Consider the following 20,950-nt stretch of genomic DNA (forward strand, 5'->3'; position numbering starts at 1 on the left):
GTGTTTCCTGCTTGGCAGGGGGTTGGACTCGATGGCCCTTGTGGTCTCTTCCAACTATGATTCTATGATTCTATTCTATGAAGTCCCTCCAGGGCAGGTGCCTGAATGGCCCCTTGGTGGGGGGGAAGAGGGTCTGAAATGCTAGGGGGACCCCTGAACCAATCCTATTTGTGGGGAAGAAGGACAGCAGCAGCTAAGTATCCAGGTGGGAAAACTGGCAGAGACCAAGACAGCCTCCCTCTTCTTCCCTCAAGCTGAGGCAGGGAACCTTTTTGGCACATTCAACACCCCCAACCCACCCGTCAATGTCATTATGATGTCATGTGACCCCTGCCCACCAGGGTGTTCCTTGCAGGAAACAGGCTGGCAAAGCAGCAGACAGCAGGACTGCACTCTCTGATCACCAGCTGATGAGTGGAAGATTGGCTCCTGTTCTCTGTAGGGGGAACACTCCTCATGGGGAACTCCCTGGTGAAGCAGAACCCAGCAGGACTGACCTGCCAACCAGCTGATGTCACCTGGAGATGTCAGCTGACTGACAGGTGGGTGTGGCTTGGGGAAAACAGCCCGCCCGCCGCTGCCTTATTGCATATTGAATTCTCTTAGACGCAGTGCAAAAGTGGAGCAGGCCTGCCGTTCTCATTCTGATCCCGAGGACCATCTGATCATTGTGCAACATGCAGACACTAGTCATGTTCTCCCCTTGCTGAAAACAGGTCAGCGAGGCTTGCACTTAAACTGCCTGCCCAGAGTGCCCTTCTCACCTCCCGCTTGGATTCCTGAGCCACAAACTTGGCCAGCGCCAGCTTCTCCATGGTGGCGTCCGTCAGAATGCTGGGATAGGGCGGCTCTCGGCATCCTTTGATCATGGCTGACTTGAGGCACACCAGGAAAAACCTGGGGGAGGGAGGGAGGGGGGAATACAGAGGGCAAAAGCGTGAGTCAGGGGGTGAGGATTCATTCCCAGAAATAGGGGATCAGGCCAGAAAACCAAAGCTGATCCAATAATAATAATAATGATAATAATTTACATGCTGCCCATCTGAGTGGGTTTGCCACAGCCACTCTGGGCAGCTTCCAACAATTAAAACATTAAACACAGGAAAACAACGAACATTAAAAACTCCCCTATATAGGGCTGCCTTCAGATGTCAGATAGTTGTTTATTTCCTTGACATCTGAAAGGAGGGTGTTCCACAGGGCGGGCGCCGCTACCGAGAAGGCCCTTTGCCTAGTTCCCTGTAACTTCACTTCTTGCAGTGAGGGAACTGCCAGGAGGTCCTCAGTGTCAGGGCTGAACGATGGGGGTGGAGGCGCTCCTTCAGGTACAGAGGGCCGAGGCCCTTTAGGGCTTTCAAGGTCAGCACCACCACTTTGAATTGTGCTCAGAAATGTACTGGGAATGTACTGAAATCCTCCCCATCCCCCTTAATAGCATTTAGATGTGTTGGTTTTTCAAGCCAAAAGTCAGAGGAATTGGCCACCCTCCAGGTGCCCGGCTTGAAACCTTGTTGACCTCCCTGTCAGCGACTCCCGGCAAGACAATGCGAGGTCTCAATCGGCGATTCTTCTCAACGTGAAGAAGAACACACCACTTCACCCCTCCCATTCCCAGGGAGGGGAGAGAGACAGACAGAAATGTATTTACATGCCTTTATTTCTGTCCTTCCAGCAGTACAGAGAAATCGTGACTGCTCTCTCTCATCACCAACAGCAGAGAAAGAATAACTCCTCCCATGTACTTCCAGTACAGATCATGTGACACTCTGAGCTAACATCCGGTGCTCAGTGCACTGAATAGACTGTCCCTTGTTCCCACGGTACAGTCCCAAAACATCAACATCCTGTTTGGCTTTCCAGCCACCTGGAGCTCGCTTCTGCATTGCTCCTTTTTCGTAACAAGATGCTGTTAAAATACAGTCTTACTGCAGCCAGCAGACTCTCCTGAGGCCATCCCAGAAACAAACTGATAAGGGAGGAGCCCTTAAAATGTGGGGCCAGTCCCTTTCTGCACCCCCAGCTGGCACACTGTTCTGCCTTGTGCAGGGCAAGAGCACCCAAGGCCACAAAGCGGGCAGCTGCCTCATAAAGGTGCCAGGAAGGGAGCAGGCATGCCTGGCTGGCGCTTTACTCACTCGGTCAGGGTGACATCGGCCGTGTCCAGAAGGAACTGCTTCCTGCGGTTGGTGCAGACCAAGGTCACCGTCTGCTGGTCCAGGCCCACCTGCAGCAGAAGGAAGGCACCCCAGGTCAGGGAAGGAGCCCCAGGACCAAGGAGAGCCCCTCAGCCTTTGAGCTGAGAAGCTGCTCAAAGGCGGGCTGCCCAACTGAATATTTACAAGCAAACTGTAAACAGGTAAGAACACTGGCAGGACTATTGTAATAACCTGCAGTTTTATAAGAGTATGCATTTAAAGTAGATGAATAAATGATTAAGTTAATATGGAATATGCATTTCTGAAACAATGGGATATTAGCTCCGCCCAAGGCATGATGGAGAGCAGCAACGACTGGGAAAGATAGACATAACATTTTACAAGGACAGGAAGAAACATTATGGACAGAATAATTGTCACACACAGGAAGAACAAGGACATAGTTTGAGTGCCTCGCTTGTAGTTTCATAAACCATTTAATGTGTCAATACGAATAGAAATTAATATTGCAGTTGTTGTATATGGGATTATTATCGTGACAGGAATGTAGTTGAAATTAGGATCTGGAATGCAGATGTAAAGAAAATAATTCAATCAATTCTAGCATGCGGGGGAACACCTAAATTACAGTGGTACCTCGGGTTAAGTACTTAATTCGTTCTGGAGGTCCGTACTTAACCTGAAACTGTTCTTAACCTGAAGAACCACTTTAGCTAATGGGGCCTCCTGCTGCCGCCGTGCCGCCAGAGCCCGATTTCTGTTCTCATCCTGAAGCAAAGTTCTTAACCTGAAGCACTATTTCTGGGTTAGCGGAGCCTGTAACCTGAAGTGTATGTAACCTAAAGCATCTGTAACCCGAGGTACCACTGTGTATTTCAATTTGGTATTTGAATGATTGGTATTAGTAACTGTATTATAATTTGGCATTGTTATAATGAGGCTATTAATGGGTTGTAATTGAAAACTAATAAAAAATATTATTAAAAAAAGTTAATTTGGAATATGCAGAAAATATATAAAATAAATTTGAAGAACCACAGGAAGAGCGGGAAGGAAGATGAGTTTCAAAATGTTAAAATGATTGTAAAATTACTGAAATGTATAAAATTGAAAATCATAAAAAATCAAAAAGTGGGCTGCTCAAAGGTGGGCACTGGAGGGAGGGCTTGGTGCTGCAGAGCCTGGCATGATGCCCTCTGTGGCCACAACTCTGCAATCTCCTTGGCTGCCAAGCAGCTTCAACCGGTCCACCTGCCCCTGCTGCGTTTACACAATGGTGTGTGTCCCCCCCCCCCCAGGCAGAAGCCAGCAGCTCAACCTGGCAGCTTCTGTGCCTTTGAAACCGCACTGGTAAAAGCCCCACAACCCTTTGGGAACAGCACCCTTGCCCTGGAATTCAGAGCAATGAAAACAAGAAGGCCCTCTCCTCCCAGGTGTACCATGGCTGGATCCAGCTTCTGTCCCAAGAGGCGCCAGCACTGTCCCCCTGCCTCAGTCCCCCTTTCCCAACTCACTGAGATGTAGTCCAGCTCGTTGTAGGAAACGGCTTCCTCCACCATGTAGGGCTTCTCAGCGGCTCCTGAGCCAAAAAGGGTGAGGGAGCAGGGAGGAGGGAGGGAGGGAGAGGGAGGGAGAGGGAGAGAGAGAGAGAGAGAGAGAGAGAGAGAGAGAGAGAGCCAAGTCAGTCACATGATTTGGGAAAGTTGCAGCCCATCCACAAGGGTCTCTGGCATGGCCTCTTGCAGCTCAGGGATCAGGCCCCAGGTGGTACTGCGATAAAGCAAAACAACTACAACAGAAGGCAGGGAGCTGGTCTGGAAGCCTCTCTCGCTGGACAGGCACCGGGGCAGTCACAGCAAACAGGGAGGCAGGCTTTGAACTGAGCGAGGCAACCTGCCGTTCCCCACCAAGATGAGGAAGGATCTTGGCAGGATACCTTTGCGGAGGAGGTAGACGTAGCAGTCGGTCAGCAGCACGTAGACGAGCTGGAGGTTGCCCTCCATGTGCCCAGAGCTCATGCGGATCATCTGCGTGGGGGGAAAAGAGAGAGGCGTCCTGTTAAGGCTTTGCCGAAGGGGTTCCGTGAAACGCACCCACTGGCCACAACTTTGCCACTGGGGCAACACTGCCCATGGAACACTGCTCTTTTGCTGCAAGGTGCGCCGGAGATCCTCCCTGTCCCTGATCTTGCCCCTGATCTCCTTTGCCCCTTTAACTGCTGGTGACTCTAGGACAGAAAAGAGTTCTTCCCCTCCAAAGCAGGCTTTGAGTTGGCTAGCATCAAGCCCCGCACACACAAACACCCCCCCCTTCACTTTCCCTCTTAAGGACAGGAGAAACTGAGTAAGTGGAGGGGGGACATCCCAAAAGGAGTGGGGGAAAGGGAAGAGAAGGCGGCAACACCTCACAGACCTACCCGGAACAGCTGCTCCTCATTTTCCCGGAAGACATGGATCATCAGAAGCAACAAGTGGTTGTTGTCTACCCTGTGCAGAGAGAGAGAGAGAGAGAGAGATGAATCTCGAAAAGCATGGAAGATTTAGACCTCCCCCTAATATCTCAGGGCCAGTGGGAGAGGGGGAGATTTGGGCCTTATGAGGTCATTCCCACGCGGCAATTTAATATAGGACTATATTATCCAGCAATGCTTCCCTCACCCAATGGTCAATATTCTTCTTCAAAGTTGACCCTCTTGCATTTGGGCTGGAAGGAGCAACACCTCACCGTCACCCCAAGTCAAAAATGTAAGTGCCTGCATGCCACTAAGGACAGAAGTCTCCACAATGTTTGCTCAGAAGAAAGCCCCATTCAGGACAGGTCTCCTGCAAATTGAGTTAGAAGCTTCCTTCTTGTGGCTTCTCCCTCTCAATACTAATGCAACTGCCCCTGGCTTAGTTCTTGTTCCCACAGAGGAGGAGGGGAGACTGTTTTCTTCTCATTCCTTCCCCCCTCCTAGTAATTATATAATACAATTTCATGATAAACAAAAAACCCCTAAGTAAATAATGAGAGGAAGCCAGTAAAATTAAAGACGCTTTGCCTGGGTGGGGAAAAGGGGATGATTAACCGAGGAGCAGTTCAATGGCAGTTCCTCGTCACTGAACAGGAAGGAATGAGAGGAGGAAGTCGCACAGGGGAAGCCCCTAATCAAAGGCACAGTACAGTGGTACCTCGGGTTAAGTACTTAATTCGTTCTGGAGGTCTGTTCTTAACCTGAAACTGTTCTTAACCTGAAGCACCACTTTAGCTAATGGGGCCTCCTACTGCTACTGCGCCGCTGCTGCACGATTTCTGTTCTCATCCTGAAGCAAAGTACTATTTCTGGGTTAGCGGAGTCTGTAACCTGAAGCGTATGTATCCCGAGGTACCGCTGTAGCTGGAAGCCTCAAATGAATTCTGCCAGCCCACCTCGGGCAATGCAGCACCTCGGCTGTGGCAAGTCAGAGAAGCTGCCTGGGTTTTTAAAAACACAAAGACTACACAACGCAATGTTTTGTCAGCTACGCCATCTGGATTCTTTGTCATCAGCAAGTGAATGCAGCCAACAAGAGATTCCAGGCTGAACGGCTCCACCGTGAGGTGAGCAGGCCAGAGTGACAATTTGCCAGACAGATAAAAGATGACTGAGAATCGCCCCCCCCCGGTCTTTTCTCCTTGTCTCAGGAGACCCAGCAGAAGGAGCCAGCCACCATTTTGTCCTCAGGTAGAGAAACTCATACATCTCGTTTATAAGGGGAATAACCGTTTCCCCTTCCCATCCTACCCTGCCCTGGGTCAGAAAGGCTCCCACCTTCTTTCACCCTCTGTCGCGGGACTGGATTTCCTGACAGCTTTATTTGGTTCCTTCTGCGCAGCCGCTTACCTGAACTCAGAGGGGTGCGCTGCCTCAGAAGGGCTCCCCTGGCCTTCTTCCACGCCAGAGTCCTCAGCGCTGCTCGGAGAGGGGCTGGCCCTGTCTCCCTTTAGCTTACCGAGGGCCTCCACACTGCCTGTCTCAACCACCTCCTCCTCCTGCTCCTGCAAGTCCGTTGCTATGCGTGGCCCAGCCGTCTCTTCTCCTCCTCCTCCTTCCTCCTCTTCTCTAGCAGCTTGAGGGCCACCAGGAACATGTGGCGGTTGACCATCCCCTGCAGCGTCATGGCGGCCACCACCTGCCGAAGCAGCGTTTGGACTCTCGACGGTAAAGCGGTAGAAATCCATGGGGGCCGAAACCCCCTCACTAACGCTGCCAGAGGGTGGCCCCTCCGAGGGGGCCTCCTCTGGCAAGACGGTCCGAAAGGACTGGTCCGGGGGCTCGAGGGAGCGGCTCCACCCACCGGCCTCGTCCAGGGAGTCAATCACCCTGCTCAGAGATTGCCCCATCCTCTCCATGGAGGTGTCCGTCATCTCGGGGATGCACAGACCCAGCTGGGGAAGGGCGGGGCTCCTCTCGCTGCTGACATCTGGGTTGGCCTCCAGGACAGATTCCTGCCGCCTGGCTCCGGTGCCCAACTTGTCCCCCTCGCCTGCCCCTTGAGTTCCAGCCTGGGCCGCAGAAGAGTTGGGAGTGGTGCTGGAGTCCTCCTGTCTGACCTCTTCGGTCTTGACCTTTTTCTTCTTGCCTGTCTTCTTCTTTTTAGCTAATCTACAAAGAGATGGAGAAGTATTAGATAGATAGATAGATAGATAGATAGATAGATAGATAGATATAGATATCTAACACCGAGTAAATTGGCAAAAATGTATAACTCTAAATCAAATAAGTGTTGGAAATGTAAGGAGAAAGAAGGTTCTTTTTATCATGTGGTGGTCTTGAAGCTTCCTGGGAAATGATATATAATGAATTGAAAAAGATTATTAAAATAACGTTTGTTAAAAAACAAACCCAGAAACTTTCCTTTTGGGAATTATAGGGACAGAACTACCCAAACTATACAAAAACTTATTCATGTATGCTACCATAGCGGCAAGAATGTTACTTGCCCAAAATTGGAAAGAAGCAGAAGTCCCAGCAAAAGAAGAATGGATACAAAAACTTATGGAATATGCAGAAATGGCGAAACTTACTGGGGGAAAAATAAGAAAGCAAGATAGCAAGCTTTTTATAAAAGAACGGAAATGGTTTATTGAATATTTACAGACAAATTGTAAACAGATAAGAACACTGGCAAGATTTTTGTAATCTGCAGTTTTAAAAGAGTATATATTTAAAGTAGATGAATAAATGAGTAAAGATAATTTGGAAATGCAGAAGATATTAAAAATAAATTTAAGGAACCGCAGAAAGGGGGGAAGGATGTCAAGTTTTGAAATGTTAAAATGACTGTAAAATTGAAATGCATGAACCTGAAAATCATAAATAAAATAAAATAAAATAAGAGATGGAGAAGTAGAAGCACCGTGAGGCATAAGGGCAGTGTCAGGCCACGGGGGTGTTGGGGGGCAGCGACAGCCCTCCAGAGAATGCAGCCAGCGTGAATATTTGGTCCCATACCGAAGGACACCCCCCTAGGCTTATTAGGAATAGAAGCAGCTGGCTGGGGCTGATGGGAATTGAAGTCCAGCAACATCTGGAAGGCCACGGCTCCCCCAAACCTAAACTAGACTGTCACTTGCCTCTCCTGCCCCTGCTTACCTCCATCACAACTCTGCCTCCTCTTGAAGGCAGGGGTGTGGAACCTGTGGCACTCTGGGTGTGGGACTCCAGCTCCTTCCATCTTCCCTGACCACAGGCGAGGCTGGGCCTGGAGGAAGTTGGAGTCAAGCAACATCTGGAGGGCCACAGTTAGCCCAGCCATGAGTAAAATAGAGCAAGGTGCTGCCTCTTTCATCCAGGTAATTTATAATACTGTATGTTTTAAGGAGGGGACAATAGCTCAGCAGTGAAGCCTATCCACCTCGCTGCTATCTCTGACTGCAAACCTGCTGACTGTCAGGAGTAGAGGACACTCAACTAGATGGAAGAATGGCCCAATTCAACAGGAATGCTGAAGAGGTACTCCCTTACTCCGACCTTTGACCCCCTCAAGAAGCGAGGTTTTTTAGGATATACTCTCTTCCTCTGACTTGCTTCAACTGTTAATATGGTAAAGGTAAAAGGACCCCTGACCATTAGGTCTAGTCGTGGCTGACTCTGGGGTTGCGGCGCTCATCTCGCTTTATTGGCCGAGGGAGCCGGCGTCCAGCTTCCGGGTCATGTGGCCAGCATGACTCAGCCACTTCTGGCGAACCAGAGCAGCGCACAAAACGCCGTTTACCTTCTGCCGGAGTGGTACCTATTTATCTACTTGCACTTTGACGTGCTTTCGAACTGCTAGGTTGTCAGGAGCAGGGACCGAGCAACGGGAGCTCACCCCGTCGCGGGGATTCGAACTGCCGACCTTCTGATCGGCAAGTCCTAGGCTCTGTGGTTTAACCCACAGCGCCACCCACTGAATTTTAAATTGCTGTAGCCTGCCCTGGGATGATGATGATGATAATGCTAGCCCAAAGATGGAAAGCACCAACAGTTCCGACCAAGGAAGAATGGCGAGCCAAACTGAAATGCTGAAATGGCAAAACTGACTGGGAGACTCAGGAATCAAGAAGATAATGACTTTAAAAAAGAATGGGGAAAATTTATTATTTACTTAGGAGACCATTGTAAACAAATAAAAATGTTAGCTGGACTTTAAAAATAACTTGCAAAGAAACGAAAAATATGGACAATTTAGAGAAATGAAAACTGGAGAACCTAATGATATGTAGTTTGAGAAAAACCATTTTAAGCACCCATGCAGGGGAGGTGGGGAAGTCACGAGATTCAGAGAATCTCATATCTGGATATGGCTCAAGTTTTTTCTCTTTATTATTTTGAATTTGTTTTTGTAAAAACCAATAAAAGTATTTTTTTTAAAAAGATAAGGATAATGATAATTATGATAATAAGCAGTTTCATAGGATTCCAACTGGCCAGGGAACCCTGGACTTTCTGGGGGAGCCCCCGCTGACCTTATGACCTCCAGCTCCATGCAGTTCTCCGACTGGTCTGTGCCCTCCGTGGTTGTGAGGTCTGCCTTCTCTTGGGAGGCAGAGTGGACTGGGGTGGTCTCGATGGAGGACAACGCCTCCGCCTTCTCGTTGAAAGGGTTGTAGCGCTGCTGAGTTGGGCTCTTGGCCGACGCTCGGCAGTTGTTCACCTCGGAGGCTGTGGAGCGCGAGCAGCTGAGGGTGTCTGTTAGGTCTCCGTCTGAGCAAGAGGAGGAGAAAAAGCAACAAAGTGTGATTCAGCTCCCCCCTCCCTACGAGAAGGTCCTGAAGCCAGAAGCAAAGCCTGGGGAAAGAGTGGCCCATGAAGGACCCTCCGGCAAAGGGATGGTTTTTGGTGCCCCCTGCAGACCTCCTGAGACAACTCAGGGTCATTCAAAGGAAGCAGCCAGGAATCAGAGGAGGACTCGTCTACATCACAAGTGCTCATTGGTTTTGGTTTAAAACTAGTTTTGGAAACTTATCACAGACTGCGATACTTATCATCATTCAGCCCGGACACTGAGATCCAGCACCGAGGCCCTTCTGGCGGTTCCCTCACTGCGAGAAGTGAGGTTACAGGGAACCAGACAGAGGGCCTTCTCGGTGGTGGCACCCGCCCTGTGGAACGCCCTCCCTTCAGATGTGAAGGAAATAAGCAGCTATCCTATCTTTAAAAGACATCTGACGGCAGCCCTGTTTAGGGAAGTTTTTAATATTTAATGCTGTACTGTTTTTAACACTCGATTGGGAGCCGTTCAGAGTGGCTGAGGAAATTCAGCCAGATGGGCGGGGTATAAATAAATTATTATTATTATTATTATTATTATTATTATTATTATTATTATTATTATTTCATGGCATTACAATCTGGCAAAGGCAGTGAAAAGTCTTATTCAGCACCCCCTGATGCGTTAACGCCTGTTTGGACAGAACTCACAGGTTTTCAAGCTTGTTCAGTTATTGAAAGAACTACAGCATTGTAGTGCAGAAATGCCCCTGAGTGCTGAGCTGCCTTGGGATTGGACTTGGCTCCAAGCAAGGCGAGAGGAGCAGTCCCATTCAGCTGCTCTGTAAGCAACCCAACATCAGCCATGAACAGGTGCCCCAAACCCTGAACACCGCAGGGTTGGTAGGCAGGTTGCTCTTGGAAGAGAACGGAAAACGGGCAGCAGGAGCCTCAACTCAACGTTCTGAGCACCTTCCCACTGGCAATTTCTGCTGTCCTGTCCTCCCTGTCTCCCTTTCCAATCATAAGGACTAGAAGCTCGCCTACAAACAAGACAGAGAGCAGCTTGTAGTAGAGAGTCCTTGGTTTCCTTCTGCTGCAAAGCCCTGTGAGGAGGAGGAGGCGGCGGCAGCACAGAGTCCGAGGCAGCCCATAAAGAGGGAGAGCAGAGCAAAGAGATGGGCCCGCTTAAAAAATGAGGCTGCCAGTGGGGAAAGGGGGGTTGGTGGCAATCAAGTAAGTGATGGCTTCTTTCAGGTCTTTCCCATGCACTGTTGGAACAGAGAAAGCGGTTAGTGGCCCAGGAGAAGGGAGAAGGTGATCACCGACGCCTGTGCAGAAAAAGAGGGTTTGGAAGGCTTGTTAATCTGGAGACGAGGAGGACACCCAGGATCTCATGCTGCCAGAGACAAAGCCACAAAACGAGGAAGGATGTTAAAGACACTCAGGACTGGCCCCACCGCCGGGAGGGAGAGGGAGGTCAAAGGCTGTGGGGAAGGGCCAGCCAGGTGGAGAGCCTTGCTTCCCAGAGTGCCGCAGCACCCAGTGCCAAGCCCTTGTTTACCCCACAAGGAACGGCGGAGGGAGGGACCTCACACTCTTCTGAGCTGTTGGTTCCCCCTAGGGGTGCCAAGCGGCTTTAGGGACCCATGGCGGGGCATGCAAGCAAGCTCTGACGAAGGAAACAAAAGCGGCACAGAGAGAGCACGGCTACGGAGAAGCGGGCGAGCTCGTCGCACCTTCCCAGGCTGTGGTGGGCATGGACGGCACTGCAGGGAACACATCTCCAAAATCATAATCTACAAAACGAGGGATAAAAAAGGAGGGTTAGAAATGGAGGCTGAAGGAAGGGGTGGGGAATAAATGGCCAGTAGTGTGTGCAAGGGAGGCATCAAGGGGGACAGAGGCGGGGTGCTAATTCATTGCTCTTATTATTTATATCCCACCTTTTTTCTCCAAAGAGCTCTAGAATGGTATACATGGTTTGCCTCCTCCTCATTTAATGGCAACAACCACCCTGCGAGGTAGGTTGGGCTGAGAGGAAGTGACCCTGAGCTTCATGGCCAGGCAGAGATTCGAACCCTGCTCTCCCAGACCCTAGTCTGACAATCCGTCCACTACATCATGCTGGTTCTTCCCAGCAGCACAGGTGTACGTATGGGGCAGAGAGGTGGGGAACTGTGGCTGGATTATACCACTCCAGGCTGCGGGGGGGGGGAGGTGCCAGTTTCCAAATGCTCCCCCAAATACAAAACTTCCAGAAAGGAAACGCCATCATTGCCAGCAACAAACACGGCAGTTTACCAGGGAGGAATATTCAAGTTCGGTCTACTCCTTAGTTGTGCCTGCCTTCTATACCTCTGGGTCTGTTCCTGCTTGCTTGTTCGTTTTTTGAATGCAAGAGGGCATTAAAAAAGTGGTTCCCCTGACTGGCTCTCAGATGTGGTACAGTCCAGTCTAGCACCTTGAGACTACCCAGTTCATTCTACAGCACAGGCAGATGAGGCTTAACCAGCATCAGGTGGGGAGAAAACCGTGCACACCCCCAGCATGACATTTTCAAATACCTTATTAAACATACCACTCTTAGAGAAGTACTCCATTCATGTGTCTCCAAGAGGAAGCGTTTTAGGCCATGGAGAGACCTGGCTGCAGGTAACTCCCCGACCCTGGCTTTTGCCCACGAAGACAGGGAGATGTCACCCACGCTCTGGGTCTCCAGCACAGAGGGCTGGAATACCCTACTAGCAAAATCACTCACGCTCCCTCCCCTTCTCTCTGCAGAGAAACAGCACCACTACTAGATACCCAAACTGGATTAACTCTCTGTGCCTTCGCCCCAAACTGATGATTCGTGAGCGAGGAGGGATTTCTGCCTGCAGACTTCAGGCACTGTGCACCAATCGCCTGGCCTCTTCCAGCCCTGTTCAAACACTTGCACCCCACTTACCCTCGCTGGATGGGGCAATGGCACTGTCGTCCCATTCCAGGTTGGTGGAGGTGACGGAATTGAAGGAGTTGAGGGAGAGGCTGTCTGAGCCATGGACTGAGCTGGGCAGGCGGTCCTCGAAGTCCAGCAGGTACTGAGGCTTGTAGTAATCTGGCATGTAGGGGGCCAGGTCCAGGTAAGGGGCATCCTGGAAGGGCCAGGGAAAAACCTGGGGTTACTGTTCATCTAGGGAATGGAGAAACCCACCTCCTGACCTGCCTCCCCTAAGGAGCCCCTGCTGACAGCACAGCTGGCTGCTCACTGCTGCCACCATCCTCCTTCCAGGCACCACCTCTCTTAGGGCACCTGCATGTGGCCAGCTGCCTCCAAGCACTGCAGAGAACTGGAGCCACAGTCATGCCAGCGCTCAGAGGGCTGCTTATTAAGGAAGAACAAGAGGGGGTAACTTGACTAGGGAGAAGTCTCAGTACCCACAGCCCTGGGAGAGGCATATTTGCGGGGAAAGGGTCTGCTTGCAGGCTCCTTGACACTGATGCGCCTGGTTGGCAAATTAATTGAAAAGGTCTCGCCACTGAAACTCAGGACACACCTCAAGGCACCTAAGGAATAAAAGGAAGGCGAAATGCTGCTCCTCTTTGGTCCAGACTAAATCAGAAGGCTGTAGCGAAAGGGGTTTGAACAGCCAATGTAATGAAGGGGTCCCTCTTGAGCCTCTCTCTCTCCCCCCTGCCAGCCCAGTAAATCACTTTCCACACAGGGCTCTTAGTCCTAGTGTCTAGCAAAGTACTTCTTAAATGCTGCTAATGTAATACAGAAGAAGCAAGGGCCTTTCAAAATGGGGGGGGAAATCAATGCAGGATCTTTATTTGGCCGTAGATGCAGGAAATTGAAGGGTAGGGCAGGAGGTGGATTAAGCTTTCCTCGTGGCACCAACAAGATGCTGCAACTCAAAAGGAGGAATGGAAATTTCCGTGCGTGTATTCTAAGCCTGATGAAAGTTGTGCTGCCAAAGACTGGGGTAGCCAAATGGGGGCCAGGGGGATTGAAAAATACAGGGCAGGTTTGCATCAAGAGTTTGTTCTTTGCTGCTTCTGTGTGTGTTTGTCTCTCTGCTACTCTCCAGCAAGAGGAGAATATTTGCTCACCAGGTCTAAATCAAAGCGGATGAACTCCAAACCAGAGACCAGTGTGAGGAAGAGGGTCAAATGATGGTGGCTGCAGACAAGAGCGTTCCTGTGGGAGAGAGAAGTTGAAGCAGGTCATCCAAGAACCCAGAGGTTTCATGGCCCACCCAGGTAAAAACAAAGCCCAACCTCTTCCCATCTGAACTTTCCCTTCCTTCTGCAATCCGAAAAGACAAATTCTGCAAGTTCAGCAAGGAAGGAAAGATTGAAAAGGCTTCCATTTAATATTCCAAGTCACATAAGCAGATCTGTCTGTTCGGACTCCTTGCAACATCATTGAAGAAAAATATGTTGGTTTTCCAGAAAATTTTGAATCAGAAAGTTTTCTTTGTCTGGTATTCTGAACTGAACTGTGTTACACTGTTGTAAACATTTTCCGTTTGCGGGTCTTGTTTAAATAAAATCATTAAGTTTTTATTTAAAAAAAGAAAAGAGAAGAGAAGTCTTCTGGCACTCTCAGCCAAATGGAATCTGAATTAGTGTGTTTATTTGAATTTCATTTAGAAAATGAAAGTAAGTCACCCATGCTAACGATATGTACTGTTTAAACCTTTTCCCAATAACCCAAAGTCTGTTGAACTGCAATATTCAATTAAGTGGGGACACCCAATAATGTAAACTTTGTGTGTTTTCTATGGTGCATTCAAGAAGACGATTTACTTAAGAAACCAGTGAACTGGAATAGTTGTATGTATTTTAAAACATGCCGACTCAACAGTTTGCACTTCCCATACACTGTTTGAACATTAAGGGTGGGGGGAAGCGCAGCTGTGCCTTCTCCATGCCAGTGCCAGACTCACTTGACGTAGTACTTGTGCAGCAGACTCAGGTTCTCCTGGAAGAGGCGCAGGTAGCTCTCCAGGGAGTTCTCATTGAGGGCCAGGTACAGCCATGCTCGGCCTGTGGGGGGGGGCGGAAAAGGAGAGGGTTTTACGGGCACTGCTTGAGGAGTAGGCAACCTCCCACCCGCCATGGCTAAATGTCAAGAGCAACAGGCTCAATGCATAGGCTTTGGGTAATGCTTCCGAGATGTGATCATGAGACAATGCTCAGCTGCTGCCAAGAGGTGCTGGGAAGCCATGCGCTCTGAGCCTACCCATGCCCTGCTCCTTAACCTCAGGTTGCAGGACAAGACAGTTTTTTCTGTATTACACAAGGCCAAGCCCATCAAATGTCCCAGGATTAAGCCCTTTTGAAAAAGGTGCCAGCCTTAAATCAGCCCCTCCTTTAACCAGCAAAACACTACCGGATCAGAGCATCCTTGCCCCTGTTAAGGAACCTGGTTCTGTCCAAAGCTGGCAGCCTGGCGAAGATCTCAGTGCAGCTCAGAAGCTTGCATGTCCTTGTGTCAGCAGAGAGGGGTCTAGGGAACACAAATTCCCCTCCCTGTCCCAACGTATTTCAGAGTCAACACAACATGGTTACAGTAGGCCTGGGGAGTGCCTGGATGGGGGACCCCTGTGAGGAGGAGGACTGTGGAACCAGCCAATGGCCTGGCAGCTGGAAGACCGGATCAGTCCTTTGGCTAGGAGCCCAAAGGGAGCAACAGCTTAGAACAGGATATGTGTTTCATTCATTTCAAAGTGTTTATATTCTCTCGTTCTACAGTAAAGAAAGCAACAACGGCAGTGCTCAGGGCAGATTTAAAAAACCCCCGAAACAACAGCAATACAGCATTAAAAATAATATAAAAGACCACAGGAAAAGAGTTAACAGCTAAAATAACTGGAGTAGAGCCATTTAAAATCCAGAATTGTAGCCAGTGCTAGCCCTACTCGGGGTAGACCTGTCAAAGTTAAGGAACATAACTACTTTAGGTTTTTTAATTTAAATGCGTCTCCTCTGAGTAGGACTAGGACAATTCCTAACTGGGCAAATTAAAAGTTAGCTTAAATAAAAGTGTCTTATCTGAGTGGTGGAAGGCAGGCAGAGAGGGGCCAAAGGGACCCCCTGAAGGACAGAGTTCCTTAGTTTCTCTACTGCATCCTGAGTGCTCTAGTCCTGGCAGGAGCCAGGATGCAAAGGAGAGGTTTGTCTTCAGATTCTAGGGCACAGGTTGGGTTTAAGTCGAACCAGAAAACAGGTAACACAAACACTATGCCACATTACATCCCGGGAAGGCGGTTGCCAGCCAGGCTCTGGCCCGCACTTACTGCGCCCCAAGTTGGTGGCCACATGCTCCAGGACCTCGATCTGCTCAATGGCTTCTCGGCGAGTGAAATGGACCACCAGGACCCAGTAGCCCGAAGGGAGATCTTGCAGCCTGTGGAAACGGAGGAGTAAAAACAGGGTGATGGAGGACAGCCACTGTGTCAAGGCCTCGGCCTCAGAGCTGTTTAACAGCCCAGCCTGCAATATGAATATTATTTATCTGTGTAGCAGGAGCCATTACAAAAAAATAATAATACACAAAGCAGAATAAAATACATTACACAGTTACAATAATTATTGAAACCAGGCATTCTGTCAGACAAGACACATGGAATTCCTTTCATTGCCTCCGCAGCCCCAGAAAAAAATGTTCAGGAGAGATCCAGCCCAGACCCAAAATATCTAACTCAACTTGCTCATGAATGGACTCCAGGTACCACCTCTCACCTTATAAGAACACCAGAGGAGCTTAGCTGGTGGATCAGGCCAAAAGCCTATCAAGACAAGCGTTCTGTCCCGCAGCAGCCAATCTGGCGTCTCCAGGAGGCTCACAGGCAGCGCGTGAGCACAACGGCCCCATGGCTGTTCCCCACCAGCTGGCATTCAGATGGCCTGCCCTCTCTGATGTTGGAGGAAGACTGTGGCTGCAGTAGCTAGCAATTCCACTGATAGCCCCCCCTTCCCCTCGATGAATTTCTGCCCAAGGTGGGGTCCATCACCACCTCTGGGGCAGCAAGTTCCACAGCTCAGCTCTGTGAGAACTCATAAGCTGCTGCTGCTTTCTGCTTGCCCTGAATCTCTCACCTTCTGCGGGATCTGAAAAGCTTCCCCTTCCCCTTGCCCACTTTCTCCACGCCTCTATCCCATCTCTCCACCTTTCTCCCTCCTTACACTAGCAAGTCCCAAACATAGTGACCTCTCTTCACAGGGGAGCTGCTCCATCGGTCATTTGGCTTTTGGTTTTCAGATCCTGTCTGAGGGGTGGTGATGAGAACCGTACGTCGTACTGCGAGTGAAGTTGCACCTTAGATCTGTAGAAGCGCACTGAGATATTGGCGACTTTAACATCTGCCTGGCAGTTTTTCCTGCCTGAAGCTGGCAGGGCTTTTACGCCTAGCCTGTTGCTTTAAGAGAAAACGCTCACCAGCTCTCTCGTAAAGTGGGCTGAACAAGGAAGGGGGGGACGGTAAGAGCCCTTCGCAAGTGCCACTCAAACAAGCCGGGTTCTTAATTCACCAAGTGTTCCTTCGCCTTTACAACATTTTCAAAGAGAGGAGTGGCACTGGGGGTTGGGAATATTTTCAGCACCGAACTGGAAAGTGGTTAGGAAGGCCTGGCTGCCTTACCCATACAGCAGCGCATGGTCAAGGTGCTCGCAGAGCCTCTGCAGGACCTTGTCGTGGTTCCTGATGGCCGGGGTTTCATCCTCGCAGGCAGCAAAGTAGCTTTGTAGCTAAGGGTGAGAGAAAGAAAAAACACGTCAGTGAATGAGTTTTGGGGGAGAGCATTCTGCCTTGTAGAATTACAGAATGGTAGAGCCGGAAGGTAGCAATGCAGGAATCGCGACACCCCAGAGGGGTCCAGGGAGCAAGCACCTAGGAGCTCAGATGCCTCTCAAGGGCTCAAAAGGCTTTTCCCAGCCCTGCCTGAAGATGAAGAAGAAGAAGAAGAAGAGGAGTAGTAGTAGTAGTTTGGATTTGATATCCCACTTTATCACTACCCAAAGGAGTCTCAAAGCGGCTAACATTCTCCTTTCCCTTCCTCCCCAACAACGAACACTCTGTGAGGTGAGTGGGGCTGAGAGACTTCAGAGAAGTGTGACTGGCCCAAGGTCACCCAGCAGCTGCATGTGCAGGAGCGGAGATGCGAACCCGGTTCACTAGATTACGAGTCCACTGCTCTTAACCACTACACCATACTGGCTCTGCTGACGGGGACTGAACCTGGGGCCTTCTGTTTGCAAGGCAGGCACTCTGGCCGTGAGCTATTTCCTGCAGGTGACAAGAGGGGTCCAACAGTGCAGCAAGCGGGGGGGGGGGGGAGATATTTATTGTGGGTACCTTCCATCAGACCACCTCTGTATGCCTGCTAGGATACAGTTGTGTACACAGACAGTTCTCCCGGCCAATCAGATGCACAGAGCAAGGTGGGAGGGACATTTTCTCCCTAAGCCAGGGTTCCCAGCCTCACCAGTTTTGGGAGGGACACCCAAGCAATGCGCTGCCTCAGCTGAATGAGGCTCCTGCGACGAGCTGATCGGATCGCAGGGAGAGCCTGGGGCAGGAGAGGCAACACCCCATAGCTCCTGTCGCCCATTTTGCAATTGCTCACCCAAGGGGTGTGTCCCAAAGTGTACCTGCACAGCAGCTCTCCAGCAGAGACTGCAAGGAGGGGAGGGGGACGCAAGGAAGAGCTGCTTCTGGCCTGGAGGGGGTGGGGCCTGGCTGCCTCTTGGAGCTCCGCCCCCTATGGGCTAATGGCATCAAGTGCAAGGGAAGCAACACGGAGGACACACAGGGAAGGGGGCTCAGCGGCAGAGCATCTGCTAAGCATGCCAAAGGTCCCAGGCCCTGGCAGCATCTCCCCTGCTTGAAACCCTGGGGAGCCACTGAAACTAAAGGACTGAAGTTAATCATGGTCATTAATTCCAATGGATCTACTCTGAATAAATGTTAATTGGATACAACCCTTTCTTTCCCAACCATAAAGGAAATCTCAGAGTCCAACCCCACTACTGGCTCTAGGCCTGGCCCCAGTACAGCAATACCCACTGTACCACACTATCACACCCTTGGTGCTCAAAACTAGTCATTTTGCACCTGGCTATCGGTCACTTGCGACCAAGTGAAGATGCCTGGGCACCAGTATGCTGCCTGACATCTCCACCATCTGGAGGTACACGCCTGGGAATCATTGGATCTGGACGGTTTCCACACACTAATACCCCAACCTGTAGAATTCAATCAGTTACATTCTATCTGCACAATAAGAATGAATTTTAGGAGCCAAAATGCTTTTTCTGGAAAAGGAGCAGTGAACAATGATATAGTTAATTGTTGTTGCTTGTCTTCACTTCCTCCACCCCACTGCCCTGCTCACAGTTGTGAAGAATATTCTTATGTTACGAATGGTCTGTGTAACCATTAAAAAAGAGAGGTTGGAACAGGCCAATATATGTGGACTGTCCCTGGATCAATTGACTTTTCTTCTTTAAGTTCTCAGCGTTCTATACCTAGTTCATGGTTGCCATCTGAACTAGCCAGAATTAATCAGTCAGTCCATCATTTGAAAAATAAGACTTCAGAGCCTCCTGGCCCAAAAATGGCAACTAAACATCCTGTGTTGGTGACTAACTTTGGTTTAAGGAGCCATTCGGCACCTAGTTTATATATATGACTTTCTCACACTGCACCCAATGGGGTAAAAACTGCATGTTCTGGTAAAAACACCTGCTCCGGGGGGCTGAAAAATCCCGACCAGCAGGAAAGGCAGGAAGCTGGACCTCCCTCCCTGATCAGGGTGTTGATTCACGTGTCAACTGGATATCCTGCCAAGCAGTACTTGACTGATCAGGTTCTGCCCCAGCTGATGCCACGAAGCAAAGCTGACCCATAAGGTGACAGGGCAAAATTTCCTCCTGTGGGAATGCTGGTCTGGTGAGTCACAGAGCTATTTATAAACCCTTTGACAAGCAAAACAAACGGTGTCCATGTTTAAGAAACACCCATGTGATTGCCCAAGCGCATTCACAGGCAGGACACACAAACAGAGAGAGCACCGTAAACAGACGCCTGGCTGAGATGTTCGGCTTGAACCCAGCTGACCATTCAGAGCTGATGGAAAATACCCCCATGACAAGAGGGTCAGTCCCAGCCTCCCCTGCCGTATGGAGTGCTGAGGGGCCTACTGCTCTGTGGAATACTTTTCATGAACACCTAGTCCTAACTGGGGGTGGGGTGGGGCCCACAACTGCTCAGACCAGGAGGGAAGCAGTGTCTCTGCAACGTCCATACGTCACCTGGGCAGAGGGCTGGTATCTCATGCTTTGCATGCAGAAGGCCCCAGGTAGGAGCAAAATGCCTCTCTCTGCCGGATACCCTGGAGAGCTGCTGCCAGTCAGAGCAGGCGACACTGAACTAGATGGATCAATGAATCAACACCAGATAACTCAGCTTGCCATCCTCCTGCTCTGTGGGCAAAGGGGGCCACATGGGATGGGGGTGATGCCCACCAGAGACCCTTTCATGGCAAATCTGAGCCAGTTTCTTCAGCGCTCGGCTGCCAGCGCTGGGCAGATTCCAAAGACTGGAACAAGTCCAGAAAGGCAGCGGCTGGTGCAGCTCATGAGCTGAGCAGGCTGAGACTGATGCAAAGCATATGACTGCTCCTTCGAGGACGGAACAACCACTTCACAAAGGACGGAGTGGGGGGTTGCAGGGAGGCCATAGATCCCCTGCCATGCGGCAAAATCCTGGAAAGCACACTAAGAGAGGGCCCTGCAGAGAGGAGGAGGACTGTGGCTTGCTCACTGAAACCCCCCTAGAGGAAAGGGGCTCCCCACTTAAGCGGCTGGCTGGCTGCAGCCAACTTCTGCAAACTGGCCCTTGTACTGATGTGAAACTTCTCGAGAGAGGAAGGAGGGAATGTGCTTTTGACAGCATTCTCTGCTCACGGCAACAGCTGGAGGAAACTCTGCTGATGGTAACGCGGGAGCTGGAAAGTTGCTCTTCTCCATTTCGTTCTTTCGGTGGCCATTTGGGTCCTGCTCTACAGCCAGTACCTGGGGGCCCTGTCAGAGCTCAGAGCTGATCACACAGCAGCCCTCCTCACTTTCGCTGCCTGGATGCCAGCGTTTGCCCCTTCCCTGGCCACATGCCATGCCAGGCTGGCCGCAGGCTGCAGGAGACAAGGAAGGAATGACAACAGCTCCCTCTTCCAACTCCCAGCCTTGGCGTCCCTCCTCCTGTGCCCAGCAACCAACACAGCCAACAGCTGCTCTGCTGCTACCAGGGGCCACTCTCAGCACCTTTCTCCTACTCCTCTGCATCACAGATCTTCCATGCACCTGCTGGTGGCTGCCCTGACACAGCACCCAACGCACAGGCTACACAGTCTGGCACCGGTGGGAAACTCTTGTTTTATAAAGCAGCCCAGTAGTTGTTAAACATAGAAGACCATGTTCCTGCCACTGAAGCTCAGGACCCTTTGGCTGAACTTCATTAATGGATTTACCTGATATGCAGCTGTTCCCCATTCACCTCAAAGAAAGAAATCAAGCCTTTAATACCACTCTTCA

At 50.3% G+C, this 20,950-nt stretch overlaps 1 protein-coding gene across 2 annotated transcripts in view; it reads right to left on the reverse strand.

Annotated features, from left to right (window-relative positions):
* PLEKHM2 (pleckstrin homology and RUN domain containing M2) overlaps nt 1–20,950 on the reverse strand; it is a 32,324-nt gene that overhangs the window by 7,088 nt on the left and 4,286 nt on the right. Inside the window, exons 2-14 of one of the 2 annotated variants that reach the window (XM_053401137.1) lie at nt 17,001–17,107; nt 15,657–15,766; nt 14,304–14,403; nt 13,465–13,552; nt 12,320–12,506; nt 11,109–11,168; nt 9,126–9,363; nt 6,019–6,780; nt 4,573–4,642; nt 4,093–4,183; nt 3,671–3,735; nt 2,136–2,224; nt 765–897 (exon numbers count right to left, since the gene is read on the reverse strand). In XM_053401137.1, coding sequence (XP_053257112.1) covers nt 765–897; nt 2,136–2,224; nt 3,671–3,735; nt 4,093–4,183; nt 4,573–4,642; nt 6,019–6,780; nt 9,126–9,363; nt 11,109–11,168; nt 12,320–12,506; nt 13,465–13,552; nt 14,304–14,403; nt 15,657–15,766; nt 17,001–17,107 — 2,100 coding nt within the window. The remainder of the gene's footprint in view (nt 1–764; nt 898–2,135; nt 2,225–3,670; nt 3,736–4,092; nt 4,184–4,572; nt 4,643–6,018; nt 6,781–9,125; nt 9,364–11,108; nt 11,169–12,319; nt 12,507–13,464; nt 13,553–14,303; nt 14,404–15,656; nt 15,767–17,000; nt 17,108–20,950) is intronic. The other variant, XM_053401138.1, reaches the window with a different exon arrangement.

This window comes from Podarcis raffonei, chromosome 8, assembly GCF_027172205.1.
Source record: "Podarcis raffonei isolate rPodRaf1 chromosome 8, rPodRaf1.pri, whole genome shotgun sequence".
NCBI lineage: Eukaryota > Metazoa > Chordata > Lepidosauria > Squamata > Lacertidae > Podarcis > Podarcis raffonei.